General features: G+C 40.1%; 2 protein-coding genes across 8 annotated transcripts in view; one reads left to right on the top strand and one right to left on the bottom strand.

Annotated features, from left to right (window-relative positions):
• Positions 1-11,181, bottom strand: part of ano8a (anoctamin 8a) — a 44,157-nt gene extending 32,976 nt beyond the window's left edge. For 3 of the 7 annotated variants that reach the window (XM_084369697.1, XM_084369701.1, XM_084369698.1), the window contains exon 1: positions 11,031-11,180. The gene's annotated coding sequence lies outside the window, so the exon portion shown is untranslated. Of the gene's footprint in view, positions 1-11,030 lie in introns of all 7 variants that reach the window. The other 4 variants (XM_084369700.1, XM_084369702.1, XM_084369703.1 and 1 more) reach the window with 2 other exon arrangements.
• LOC311266066 (nuclear receptor subfamily 2 group F member 6-like) overlaps positions 8,011-14,401 on the top strand; it is a 10,461-nt gene continuing 4,070 nt past the window's right edge. The window contains exons 1-3 of the mRNA XM_084368250.1: positions 8,011-8,865; positions 9,218-10,028; positions 12,546-12,640. Of these exons, the coding sequence (XP_084224376.1) occupies positions 9,760-10,028; positions 12,546-12,640 (364 nt within the window). The 5' untranslated portion in view covers positions 8,011-8,865; positions 9,218-9,759. The remainder of the gene's footprint in view (positions 8,866-9,217; positions 10,029-12,545; positions 12,641-14,401) is intronic.

Below are 14,401 nucleotides of genomic sequence, written 5' to 3'. Positions count from 1 at the left end.
GCCATCTCGGTTAAATGAAATGTAAATTCAGTTTTGTTTGTGAAAAAATGACATTTATAACTCAAAATGTATTAAAAATTACCCCAACATGATTCAATAATAATATTCTTAAATTGGCCATTAAGCATTTAATAATAAGGTGGTAATTTCTTTATTACATTTCCAGGAAAGTGGTTTCTGCTTAACTTCGGCTGATTGTACCACTGTAATGTCCAGTTGGCTTCTGTTCAAGTGACTTGTTTCCCCTTTTTTGAAAGTTACAGACCTGAAATGGAAGGTTGAGCAGAAGTTAAGCAGAACCCTGTCAGCAGTTTCCTGGAAATGTTTAAAAGAAATTACCAGCTTTTCATTAAATGTTTATTGGAAAATTGAAAATTATTATTATTAATAAATATTGGGGTAATTTTCAATGTTTTGATGTAATAAATGGGGTAATTTGGGTGAAATTTCAAAGAAATATCAAATATGTTGCCCAATAAACACTATGACAGTGTTACCCAAAAATACATACCAAACACAACACAAACAGTATACAATAAAATTAATAAAAAATAATGACAGGCATGTTATCATCCAAGATTACAAGGCTGCTTGAACCCGAGTTTAAAAACGATCTCATTTATGATCCATCTTCACATGTTGCAGAGTCAGACATCTCTCCAATGGATGTTTTATGAAAAAGCACCTCTTGCATGTACTACTAGATGAACCCCAAGTTAGACACCCTGAGTGGTTACACCTTGAAAAGAAAAGTCAATAAAATGATCAAAAATGAACACACATGGCAACAATGAGATCTTATCTTCCTATCAAAAATATCATCAAGCCTCTCCAAATATAATTTTAGGATGCTTTGTGTGACCAAGTGTTTTTTTGGAGGAAATTTAAGTAAGCTGTATTAAAAACATGTTTATCAATGCCACCCAAATATTGTTTATCTCTTCTACAATTTTTTTTACTGTTATCAAAAGCTGCACATGTGGGTGTAAAACAAATTAATTTGGCAGCACCTAATGGCTGAATGAGCCAAAGCTGTAGCACTCCCACACACCACCCAGCTACTGAAGGTGTAACTGAGGTTATAGTTTTAACAGAATGTAGAGTTTTTAGACAGGCCTCAGGTTGTCAGAGCTTACAGCCTGCACTGGGTCAGGTAGTGAGGAAGCAGAGCTCTATTGTGTTCTCAGTACTTAGGATATGAAATGTTCTCTTAGACACAATGCACATTGAAGTGTTTACTGGGATGGTTTCCTGTCAGCTGAAGAAGCCTGTAGAGACTGTCTTGCCCTGGTTTGGTGCTCTTTGTTGATGAACTACATGTCCCTGATGTTACTGTAACACTTCAGGCATGTGGCGTCATGCATTCCTCTAATTAAATTTAAAACTAAACCAAAACACCTGCTTTAGTAAAGTCGTCTGAGCTGTAAAATTTCTCTCGCCAGTCATTCAAACTGTTCAGGGTGGTGTGAGTGAGCCAAAAAGAAGGTACTGCGGTGTGTTTTCTTTGAAACACGAAGACCTGACTCCTCATGCTCCATTATGCTCTTTTTTCTTGAAATTGAATAGAATATACACCCACCGACATCCACTGAGGTACCACTAAGAGATCAGCTTGTGTTGGCTTAAAATGAAGAATGCTACTGCTTTGAATGAGCCGATATGGAATTTCTTTGCAAAAATGTCTTGGCACAGTGAAGACTTGGTGGCATACTAGGCTTACGTAGAATCTTCATTTCATTTAATTAAATTTTTTTAAGAAATCCATAAACATACAAATGTTTTTCTGTGTAAGTGTAATGTAAAGTTATGGTTCTATAGAACAAAACTGAAAAATCTCATGAGATGTCTAAATATTTGTATAACACTTTTAGCATTTATGATGGTACACGTTTCATACACAAATGTCTTATTTTTTTATTTTTTTTTACCTCAAACTATAAAAGAAATGGATATCTGTTGATGAATCGCATGGCTAAATAATGTTATAAACTTAAGGGCATTCAACTTAAACTGATTATACTGTTTTAAACTGTTACATACACATACTTACTCGCATGCTAACAAGAAACCCTGTTATTTGAGAAAGACAAGAAATTGACATCTCCCTTCTCTACTGTTACGTGGTTTACTGTAAAACTAAGAAAAATAATCAGAATTTTGTTATTTGAAACAAGACTGGCCTAAGTTAGGTAAAGGCAATGATAGAAATTAGATAGTAATGATATAGTGTTTGGACCGGCGGCACAGTGAGAGGACAGTGTCGATGTAATATTCACAATATTCACACACAGTATTAATTGTCAAGGAACACTGCCACCTAGTGGGATATTCATATAACTGCAGCTGAGGACGGCCTCCCTGCTCGATTTATCAGTCAAATGTGTAGAATGACTGAATGATAGTACAAGACAAGACACAAAGGATCCTTAAGTAAAGCAGTAAACATGTGGTTTGACATAAGGGACAAGATAAAAAGCTGTTCAGGCTTCATCATGTTAAAACGCTGTTTAAATTTTTCATGGCTTTTACTGCTACTGATCTGATTATTTGTGTTTAATATTGAATGGACTCAGTGTCACATACAGGCTATGCTGCTAAATTAACAATTTCCTCCAAGTATGAAAAATGAAAATTAACTGAGAATCAGGCTGTAATGTGCATTTATAGTAGCTGATTTAAACACAATGTTACTAATGCATGTTGTTACTATACAACTTCTCTTACATACTAGGTGTAACTGTAGTTAGTAGTTGCAGGTCAAAGTTAATGTGGGTTTAGAAAAGTAAATTCTATTTCTCAAAGGAAAAGTTTGGAATTCTGGGAAATACATTTTTCTTGCCATGAGCTAGATGAGAAGATGGATAGCAGGCTGTTAGCTTAGCTTAGCACAAAGACTGGAAACAGGGAAAAACAGCTAGCCTAGCTCTGTGACAAAATCCGCCTACCAGCAGCTCTAAAGGCCCTAATCAATATTTTATGACTTGTTTGTTTCAACCATATAAAAACTGAAGTGTAAACACAATGGCGGGTTACGTGCCAAACTTTTTCTTGGCTTGAGCAGAAAATTTTGGTGTGCAACTTGTTGACTTGACGTCATATGTGCACAACCACAGCGGACAAAGGTAAATGTTTGGTTGATAGAAAGACACTTTTTATGAATTCATGTATGGCATTATTTCTTTTACTATATATACTATACTAATACTATAGTGAGTAGTAGTTACTGTACACATGACCTAGATTAATTGGAAAAGTTATTTATTAGCATAAACCCTGATAAAGGGTAAAGCAGTATTTTAGTGGTTTGAGAGAATGTACTGTTGCAGCAACAAGGGACAAAATCCTTTTGTAATACACATCTTCTTTGTAGCGACAATGTTGTTTATCATTACAACTAAAAAGCTCAGGAACACACCAAGTCAGAAGAACAACTTCTCACTTAGAGACACGGGACCATCCAAGGAGCATGTGAATGCACTATTTATCTGTATACCAACAACAACCGGCCATTTTACAGGGGGTTATGTGTTGGCCGGGAGCAGTAACTTCCTAGAGTCTCCGTTGGTTGCCTGGCAACTGCTGAATGCTAAAATGTCTAACTATTTTGGAAAATAATCTAATTTCTACATTTTACTTTTACTCCAGCACGTGCCATATTGTTTTACTTGTCCCTACAAAACACCATGCTTGCCTAATGATAAAACTGGAATAACACGTAGAATCACCCCATGAGGTTTCCCTCCAAGGATGTTTGGCTAATTGGTAACTAGCTCTGAAGGATTTGGTTACCCATATCACAGCCGTGTGCTATATCAAATGACTAGCCTGAAGAAAGAGGTCTCTGTTGCTGAGAGAGGGGACAGAGGGGAGGTGGTAAATACCAGAGTCGACCACCAGACTGAACAGACAAATAAACAAAATGGTGCTAAATAACTGCCGAGTGCCTAGTGTGTGTTAAGTGGAGAAAAAGAATGGAAATGCTTTCTTTTGTTATCTGTGATCCTGAGTGGGCGGCATCCCACCGCCCAAATTTAAATGACACTGTAACTGCTTCAGGACGGTACAAAAAAATTCACACTCATTTATCATCATAATGCATGATGATATCAAAGCAAGAATTGTTCAAATGAATTTTCTCAACGGGAACTGTGATGTGCAATCCTCTCAGATCATTTATTCAGGCTAAAATTTAATTTAAAAGTGAAAGACTGGCTGTGACCAGTGGCTCCTGTGGTGATGTGATAAGAGCGACTGCAGCATTCATATCAAAGAAATTCCCCCTCATATTGTATTTATCTGCCTTTTTTTTTAATCAATTTTTCCTGCTGAGCCAAGAGGCAGCTGGGATGTTAATGAGGAAAATAAAGAGGATTTGGGTCGTAATGATGTGGCGTACAGTCAGTGGCTTTCTGCACGTTCCCATCAGGCACCTCTCATCCGAGGTGGCTGAGAAGGACAAATGATGAATCCCTCAGAGTTAATCCCCCCTCTTTTCTCTGTGTCTTCAGCCCAGCAGATGTTTTCCCTTTGACCCGCACAAAAGGCCTCTGTTTTTGTTTCCAGGCTTGTCCATTCCTCGAAGGTCACAGGTCACTCTGGTCTCAGGGTGAAGCTGTCACTGCAAGTCTAAACATGTAACAGCCATCAGAGCGTGATGAAGACACAGTCCCCGCGAGAAGGCTGCACAGACGCCTCATGATTACTTTAAGTAAAGACCTACTTTCCATATGCTGATGCGGTTGAGAGCACGCACTAACACCCTGAGATTGAATTACAGTGGTTGCCGGGAATGCCTCGGGGAGAGGGCCGTCCTAACTTTAGACACTTGGCCATGCGGGGGGGGGGGGATGGTTGTATTCGTTATGGGATGGCCCTCTGTAACAGACCTTAGAGGTTAACTTAAATGGTTGAAATGTTAACTGAATCAATTGAGTGAGTTGTGTTTGGGCCTGCCCAAAAATGCCAAAGGGTGGGGTTTAATGACCCACCCTAAACGTAACTTTAAAAGAAGTCTGACAACTTAAATCCTAAATTTGACTGATTTCTGAACTGGATTACAAGATTTAAAGGTGGATTGCACACAGTTAAACAAAACAGATACTTATACTATATAGTAATAGATATGTATTACTTTTATTTATACCATGAGAAGGGTTTTTTTGTCCCCGAGTACTGCAAAAATATATATTTATGGTCAAATACATTATGAAATTAAGAAATTAGAAATTTTGGTGGATCGATCAATGAAAAATACATCAGCATACTGGACAGTTCTGAAAAATATTGCAATTAGATTAATTTCCCACATCCTTCAGCCATAGTTCACATGCTATGGTCTTAATCAGGATAACATCATAACTTGTTAGTATTCCTCCTCCACAGTAAACATGGAAACAATTTACTGTTTTAAGTGTTCCAGCGTGATACTACAACTAATATGAAACAAAATATGGCCCAGAAATTCTCAATTCTTATTCTCAAAAACCCGCTATCAGAAAAAACATTTTAAAGATACATAATGAACGCACACAATGTCAAATATTACTTTCAGCGTTGTTATATGGGTAGCCTGACCCTTTAACATGTTTACTCTTTTGAGTGTTTTTGAAATGCAAGTTAAAGGAACATTATGTAAATATTTTACCTTAAAATAATTTTGATGTTACAGTGACTTATAAAGCCTTTGTCAGTTACACTTGGCACCAGAAACATCTGTAATAAGTTAATTGCAATCTGAAACTGTTGGGGCGCAAAATCGCAAAAAATAACAATTGAATAATTTTTGCTTTAAACGTCTGTGCCTCAGTGTCAGCTGTCTCCGTGTGTGTAATACTGTATATCTGTTGGGTTGGCATCCTGCAGACTTGCATTTTACAGATTCCTCACTGGGAGCAACAACTTTCCTGACTGTCGGTTCAAAGGCCACATCACTCCAGCCCCACTGGTATGTCCCAGTGGCTACAGTCTCACACACTGAAGTGAAAATGATAGGCATGTACAGCATCTCTTTGAATTCATAGTGATTCATACTACATACATACTTTTTTCAGTCTGTTTAAAACAGTTTTTTTATGTAATGCAATCGAAATTACTGACTGTCAATTTTCTTCTTACTTATTTTGCAATTGCAGATTTTTTTTTACCTATGTAAGAATATATTGAAATTTTTATATTTAATATCTACTAGAAAGCTGAATAGTCTTTTGAAGTTGGTGGCTAAGGTAGAAAGTTTAGGAATGTGCCACTGTCATGATATGATGACAACCTGCTCTAATTTGGTGAGCTAAGGCTAAACTTACATGTGTGACGATAAAGAAGTCCATTATTAAGGGGTTGAAATCCACCAAGTATTGAAAGAGAATGAACACAAGATTATGCAAGCCCAGTGAGTAAGTTAATGATTATTTTCATTAGTGATATTTTAACAATATCCTTTATTCTTTTAAATGTCAAAAACTTGTTCCTTTGTTCCAACCAACAGTCCAAAACCGAAAACCTCTTAACTTACTATCATAAAATGACAAAGAAAAGCAGCAAATCCTTACATGTAAGAAGCTGGAAATTTTTGACATTTTTTCGTGATAAATGCATGAATGATAAATAAAAGTAATTTTCTTGCGATTGACCAATCGATTAATCATCTAATCGTTGCAGCTCTAATTCAAATATGAGCCTACAGAAATGACTCACAAAGTAAGATTAAAACAACAACAAATAGAGCAAATTTACTCAAATGTACTATTTCTAGGTACAAAAGTATTGATTAATGGCTCTGTGAACCCACGCGCACACATGCACACGCACACACAATCCTTTACAAGCCCCCTTTATTTGACAAGCCTAATCTTTCTCAACACAAGAAGTGACAATAAGCAGACACAGCGGCATAATTAAAGGGACTTTCATTCAAATTAACACACACTCACACACACACATACACACACACAACCCTCTGATGACCCATTAGCCAAACAATGGCCAGGACAATGCTTCTGTGTCACATACACATTCTGTCCTCCAGGGGGTAAAGCTGGGTTTAGATTTAGGAGTGCCATAAAAGTGTCTGTGGGGGTAAAAGAATGCCTTTAAAAATCTCTGTAAACACTCAACAGATAAGACAACAAGTTGCATATAGTGAATCTTTCATCTCGCCGCATCTGTTGTGACTGCAACCCCCCACCCTGAGGAGCCGCACATTTACAAGCAGAATCATCACTTATCTCTTAAAGCTCTTATCCGACCCTCCTCCTCCCCTTTATCTGCATTTGACCCTGGGCTTTTTAACGCGACAGGGGTGTGAAAGTCAGCTTGACCTCTTGGGGTAACCTCGAACACAAATCACCGTGCTCGCCACAAAGCACTGAGAGAATGGGCAAGAGGGCCTTGAGCAAATGAGCAATGACCACAAAATGCTAACCTTTACCTCCAGCACAATAAGCAGCTCTCGAGTGGGCTGCTCGGCACGTATGCAGGATCAAAGTGTGTTATTCGAAAAGGGAAAGATATGTCCTCCCTTTGAGAAATTAAGTTCACCTCGCTGCTGCTTTGCATCGTGTTTTGCGGTGGAGAAACTTTCAGATGCAACATTCGATTGCCTTCTAAAAGACAAAGGGCTGGCAGGAGATCGGCTTGCTTGTATTTGTTGCGGGGCTTCAGGGTAATCTGGTATTGTCGGGGTGGTTTTTTGAGGCCTTGGGGTCATGCTCTCTGCATCTCTGAGGAGAGAGATCCTCCACATCCTTCCTGTGTGTGTGTGTGCATGCTGCCCCACACAGCCCACTCTCTTTGCTCTTTGACTCCAATGGCCATATAAGGCGGCCGGCTCCATGGTAACCGCAGGGCTTGAATAGCAGTGTCAAATCCCTGGGAGCACACACACACACACACACACACACACACACACACACACACACAGACTGCCCCCTCCCCCTCTGCACACACTCCCGCTCCCTCCCTCCCCCTCCTTCCCTCTCTCTCTCTCTCTCTCCATTGCTTTGCTTGATCTCTCCCTCACACACACACGCACACACACACACAGAGGTTTGAGGAAAACAGACAGACAAGAGGAGAGAGGGGTAAGGAGAAAAAAAAGCAAATCACTGAGAGAAAACCAGCCTTTCTCTGACCGTGGCCATTTTCTTGAATCATAATTTGATTTGTGGACTCTGTAGCCCGAGAGAGAGGGAGGGGGGAAGAGGAGTACCCGTCCCCCTTTCCACCCCCCACCTCCTGTTTGCATGAGCCATAGGGGAAGGCTTTACACACACACAAACACACACACACCGACGAGCAGCACCCAGGGCTAGGCCGCAAGTCATTAGTTCTTGGTGGGCAAGCACTGACAAAAGGCTGGAGGGAGAAGACCGCATGAGTGCCTGGAGAGCAACCGCAGGAACTATGGAGGGCTGAGCAGACGGACACTTTCCTGCTTTTCTTCACTGTTTTGGCTTTTTTTTTTTTCTAGGAAGGAAGCAGCACAGAGGATATCGTCACACTCGTGCTACAACAAGCAGGGAAGAGAGCTCACTTCCTTGTGTTGGGGATCTACTTGTGTATTTTGGAGGCTAGCGCAGGGGAGTCCACGTCGCCTCATCTGCTGCCGCCACACCGCCGCTGCTGCAGCTGGCGGTGCCTTGAAGAAGAAGCCCACAACCACATGAAAATGGTGTTGTTGTTGTGCGGACATCGGCTTGTTTTGCTTGAAGTGGAATGTCTCCATTGTGGGTCACAATGCTGCCACTGAGAGGATTACAGCAGAATAGGGGAGCTGTGTCTGCAGCCTCGCTGGATGGAAGGAAGATCTAGAGCGAGAAAGGGATTTATTTGCCAGTGAGGGAAGCCGGAGACATTAACATTCACTCTGAGGTAAGCTTGACATAATTTCTATAAGGGTTTAGAGGTGAATGTTTAGTTATACAGCGACCTTGTATGAGGACGAGTCGGTGCTAGAAGAGACAAATTCATGTAAGGGGTACTTTAAGAGGGGTGGTCAGAGCCTCTCCAGGCATGTGCTAAGGCGAGCTACACCGAGGTCCTTTTTCAGCCATTACTGTTGCTACAGAGACAGAGCTGGGAGTGTATGTGTGAGGAAGAGAAGAACAACAGTATGTAGGGCTGAAGCTAGAAGGAGATTTTCACATCTTGTGTCATTTGCTCACAAATCGTTCGCTCTCTTTCAAAAGAAATGTAATGTTTGACTCATTGTTTCCTGTGAAAGGTTCCAAGGCTGACGCGTGACACCATTCGACTGGGCAGCGTTCGAGCTGGCTTCTCTTTCACCATCTCAGGTACTGGTCTGAAGACAAGGACCCAAACAAGACACAGCAGCTACGCGGTGGACGAGAGAAGAAGAAAAGAAAAGAAGTGAAAGAAATCTACAGGCATGCAAAACTAAAAGTTGCCACACATGCAACTGTTTCCAGGTCATAGTGGAGTGGGAGGAGACAGAGCTGCTCTTGTTTTTTCTGCCAAACACCCTCCTCCTCAATGCTATAGCCTATTTTTTTTTTTCACATTGACATCTGCTTGTTTAGCCTGAGGACTGTTTTTGTTCCCCCTTCCCATTTCTGCTTTGTATGCTCTAAAACAATCAAGACACGTAATTAACAAATGAGAGCACAAGCAAGCGGAAAAGACTGATTCGCTCCAGGTGAGGGGGAAACACACAATCTAGACTTTTGATGTTCATGTTACCTTGACAGCAACCAGAAATCTTGGCTGTCTGTCACATTTCCTTTGCGCTGGTTCGGTAACCAAGCGATGGCCATGGTGAGCGGGGGCTGGGGAGATCCCAACGGGGGCACAAACGGGCTAGGGGACAAGAGCTACCTGAGGGGGGACGAGGAGGAAGGTTCTCCCCAGGCGGGGGGCAGCGACATGGAAGCCGGAGACGATGACAAGGCCTGCGTGGTGGACTGTGTGGTGTGCGGGGACAAGTCCAGCGGGAAACACTATGGGGTCTTCACGTGCGAGGGCTGCAAGAGCTTCTTCAAGAGGAGCGTCAGACGGAACCTCAGCTACACATGCAGGTGAGAGGGGCTTAGCATTTAGATTAGTATTTCATTCAAGTGCGTGTTATGGTCAGTTCGCATTGGGATGATCCAACACTTTTAAGTTAAGCTAGCAAAACCGTAACTTAGGAAGTTAGGAAGTAACCTAATCTTTGCCTTAACCCCAAGATAAAACCTACCAGAGACCTCACACGTAATTGTAACTTCAAACAGAGACTAATACACTTAGAAATGTGTTCTTTGTACTGTACTGGCCTGCAACCACGACTAGTCTTCCCTGCAGGTTTTCAAATGACTTATACAACTGTTAATAAATTCTGAAGCTTAACATAATAATAATTTACAGGAATGTATGTACAACTAAACAGTGCTTAAATATATTGAGATTTTGATGTGCTAAATTACACTACTCGAAATTAGCTAGGGATATTGGGATATGGATGCATATATGCATGTGCATGGATATGCAACAACGGTCAAATTAAATGTGTCGCATTATTATTGGGGACCAAAACTATTCACAAAACAAAAATTAAAGCGAAACACTAAATATATCCTTAACTCATTTTGAGTAGTCTGTCCATCAACAAAAATCCACTGATAAGAAGGGCCTATTTTCATCAGTATGCCCCGATATTTGACATTAGGGTAAACACGCATAAACTTCAGTTTATCCACCTTTTTCAAATGAAACAGGGTTTAAGCACCTTGTTGAGTTTAACATTACTTAACATTGGACAGTATAACAAGTACACACTTGTAGTTTATACACACACTCGTATTAAATGTGTGTATGATAAAGCTAGCCTTAGCCACTCCGCCCAACTTCTCATTTTCATCAAACCATGCTAACATACAAAGCTAACGTCAGCTAGCTTGCCAGTGAATTTAATCTAGTGTTCTCATGGCACATGATGTCGGGCACAGGTTATGACATTCTAACATTAGCATGACTGGATAGTGCAAATTAAAAGTAGTGGTTAAGCAAATTTTTGTTCGTACAAAACTATCCTAACTCACCCTCCATCTGGAGACGTCGTGAACTCAGAACAGAGCTGCGACGGTTACTGAGCTCGCGCGACTGCCGCGTGCTGCAAAACTACGCACATCCGGGTGAGATCCGGGTGAAGTTGTAACAGTTTTCCTCCATGGCGGACCCGACAAACCCGCGGAGAGCCGAAAACGTACAAGACTGCGTTTTGTAAGTTACGGCGACATAAGGTTGCGTGTAGGCCAGTGATGATTATATATCCTACAGATATGACAGCTAACAACATGTCGGTGGGTCTCCTGTAAATGTAACTCTACATGATGTAGCCTGTTGTTGACATTGTTGCTTCACTTCCTGCAGGCTTTGTGTGTTTGTTTGTTTTATTTCATGAAAATGATTTTTTCAAGTAAAATGGCGATACATTACTGAATGAATCAAACATTAAAATAATTGAACTGTAACAGCTGTTATACAAAACAGTGTGACTTTGCTTGAGGTGTGTGGAAAATATACACAGACCCACAAAACACACAATGTTTACAGTATGTAGTATCTGAAACAAAAATCAGTTATCAGCAATTGCTAAAGTAATTTCTCAAGCTAAAGTTCCATGCGTTGTCTGGTTCAGCTTCTCAAATGTGAGATTTATTTACTTATTTATTTATTGTGTTGTATGATAGAGGACTGAATATCTTTGTGTTTTGGACCACCTTCACTATCCTCCTTTTCATTTTACTGATGAATCGAGTGATGAATCCAGAAAAAGTGTCAGATTAATCTAAATTGACAGTTGCCACTCCACATTTCTATGATGTTTGTGAAGCCTGTCATGCACAGAAGCACAGATAAAGGTGTCTATAATGCAAAACAAAATCCACATCCTAATTTTTAAATCCAAACAAAGGGATCTGTCAATAATTATAGACAAATAAAGTAGAATCTAATTTTGTACCTATGTATTTACGGCAAATAAACTACCACATTTGAGCACCATAAATATTATACTAAATCTAAACATATTCTATTTACCATTATGACAAAGAAAATTATTATCAGAAAAGTTGCAGACATTTATTCTATTGAACAGTGTAGTGTTTCTGCTCAACTTGAGTTGAAGCACATATTGTAGAGTAAACATAAGAACAGCTGGGATATGAGTGAAAGCACACTGAATGATACAACCTCCTTCTGCTTTATAGGCATGATGATGTTTCCTGTAACCTAATGGAAAATCTAGTTTCATGATGTAATATTAATGTTCAGATGCACTGTAAAAAGTGTTGGTATTATACTGCTTAATACTTTGTACGTTATATACATCAAATCATTTTTAATAGAAGATGATGACTTTGCATAACTGTGCAGCATTTGTCCTTGACATTTTCATTTTTCTGCAAAGTAGAATTGGTTACACATTTGTAACTTGGATGTTTTTGATAAATCTGATTTAAATCAGATAACAACTTGTAGAGGTGACTGCAGATCACACAGTCTGACGCCTGCAGGAAGTCATCAGTCTCGTAATCATTTGTTTACGTTCTCAGGTCTAACAGAGAGTGTCAGATTGACCAGCACCACAGGAACCAGTGCCAGTACTGTCGACTGAAGAAATGCTTCCGCGTTGGCATGCGCAAAGAAGGTATCTATCCTAATCCATAAATCCACCATCCATTTTAATCCCCTCTAAAGGATGTGCCTCACTGTGGGGCACACTGATTGTACATGTGCAACATTTCATACACTGCAATTGAATGGATATAGAAAATGCAAATAATTGATATTTCTTTCAGTGAAAAGCCTTTTCATTACTTCATTCAGTGGCTCTTAGAATAGAAGAAAATCAATCATAGTCAAATTTGCCTCTGCCATTATCTTCGCCCCTTCTGCTCCATGAGCTCCATAGTGCCGAGAAAATGCCACACATGGCTGTCGAGGACCTATCATGGCTAAGCTAGCCATGCGTGTCAGCTCAATGCCACGTACTAAGTGGCTTAATCTAGTGCCTGTGTAAGAGTGACTGAGAGGGATACAGTGCTAAGACACCTGCGTCCTGGAGCCTTAAGCCCCTGGTTGATGCCACAGAAACCCCTCTGCCTTGTTGACTCGATCAGGCAGAATTCAATATGGGGATTTCACCTTAAGTGGTGGAGCCCAAGTGAGGCATCATTCAATGTAATGCCAACAGACACACAGAGACAAATAATAAATAAATACAGCACATATAGATACAACTGAATTTGTAAGGCTTTTCAAGGATGCAACCATACAAAATACATTTAACCTGTAACGTTTGAAGGTCTGTGATTTTAAAAACAACCTGATGTGTCTGTGAGTTGCACCCCGCCCCCCCCAAATACTCACAAATCATAAAGCATGTTAATGAGACACATTACGGCTCCCTGAAGGGAAATTCCCTCGACATGACAACCTCCACAAAGAGGTCAGAGGTCAGACTCAGCTGAAGAGCAGCATTCCTCGGGTTGGAGTGGATTCACTGTCTTGCTCAAGGACACTCGAACAGGACAGATTGTGACCACATGAATCCATGTCCCCAAATGGCTATGTTTGTATTCAGTAGCTTTTGTTTTGGATGATGAAAGATGTACAATGTAGTTCTGGGAAAGACATTTTAATCAGAAGAGAAATGCCTAAACAAACTAAATAATCAAACTCTCTTTGTTTTCACGATCAAATAAATTGAATAAACAAACTGCCCTTAAAGAACAACACAATTTATTACTTTTGTATTTTTTTATTTTTTTGTTTATATTTGGCGGACCCTGCCACCTTTCTAGCTTCAAACAGTGTTCTGGGGAACCTTATTTTCCTCTGAGAACAGCTTGTTTATTCACTTATGGGAAGTATGAATTCCTACTTCAAAACTACATAGTGCCCCTATGGTACCTTCTCTCCACTGAAGTGATGTTTTTCGTCTCAGAGGGTGTTTTTGAGTGTAGATTTAATCTTCTCTGTGTGTGTAAAATCTGGGATATTCTTAAATTGCTGCAATAGCGTGTGGTAATTCTCCTCCACAATTAATATTGCAGAATGTTAAAATTTTAATGGAGAGTAAATTCTCCTCTCAGTCGTTTTTTTATTTCCATAGATAACCTTCATCTCACCCGACGAGCACAAGAATTTTTCTCCTCCCTTTCACGCTCTTTTGAGTCAGTCTGGGCTCGATTATGCCTCCTTTAATCTTGAAGAATAGCTTCCTAATCGGGTCAAGCCGGTCTGCTGATAATCTGACATACACTGCTGGCTGAACTCAGTTTTAACTTTTCTTCCTCTTCCTTTTCTTCTCCAAATCCCCTCCTTCACCTCCCCTTGCCTTTTGCTATTATCTCCTCTCTTTATCTATTCCTCTCCATTCCCCTTTGCTCTCATCTCCCCTCTGTCT

Source organism: Pagrus pagrus (genome assembly GCF_965226575.1).
Source record: "Pagrus pagrus genome assembly, chromosome: 12".
NCBI classification, from domain to species: Eukaryota; Metazoa; Chordata; class Actinopteri; order Spariformes; family Sparidae; genus Pagrus; species Pagrus pagrus.
This window is presented reverse-complemented; position numbering and strand designations above follow the sequence as displayed.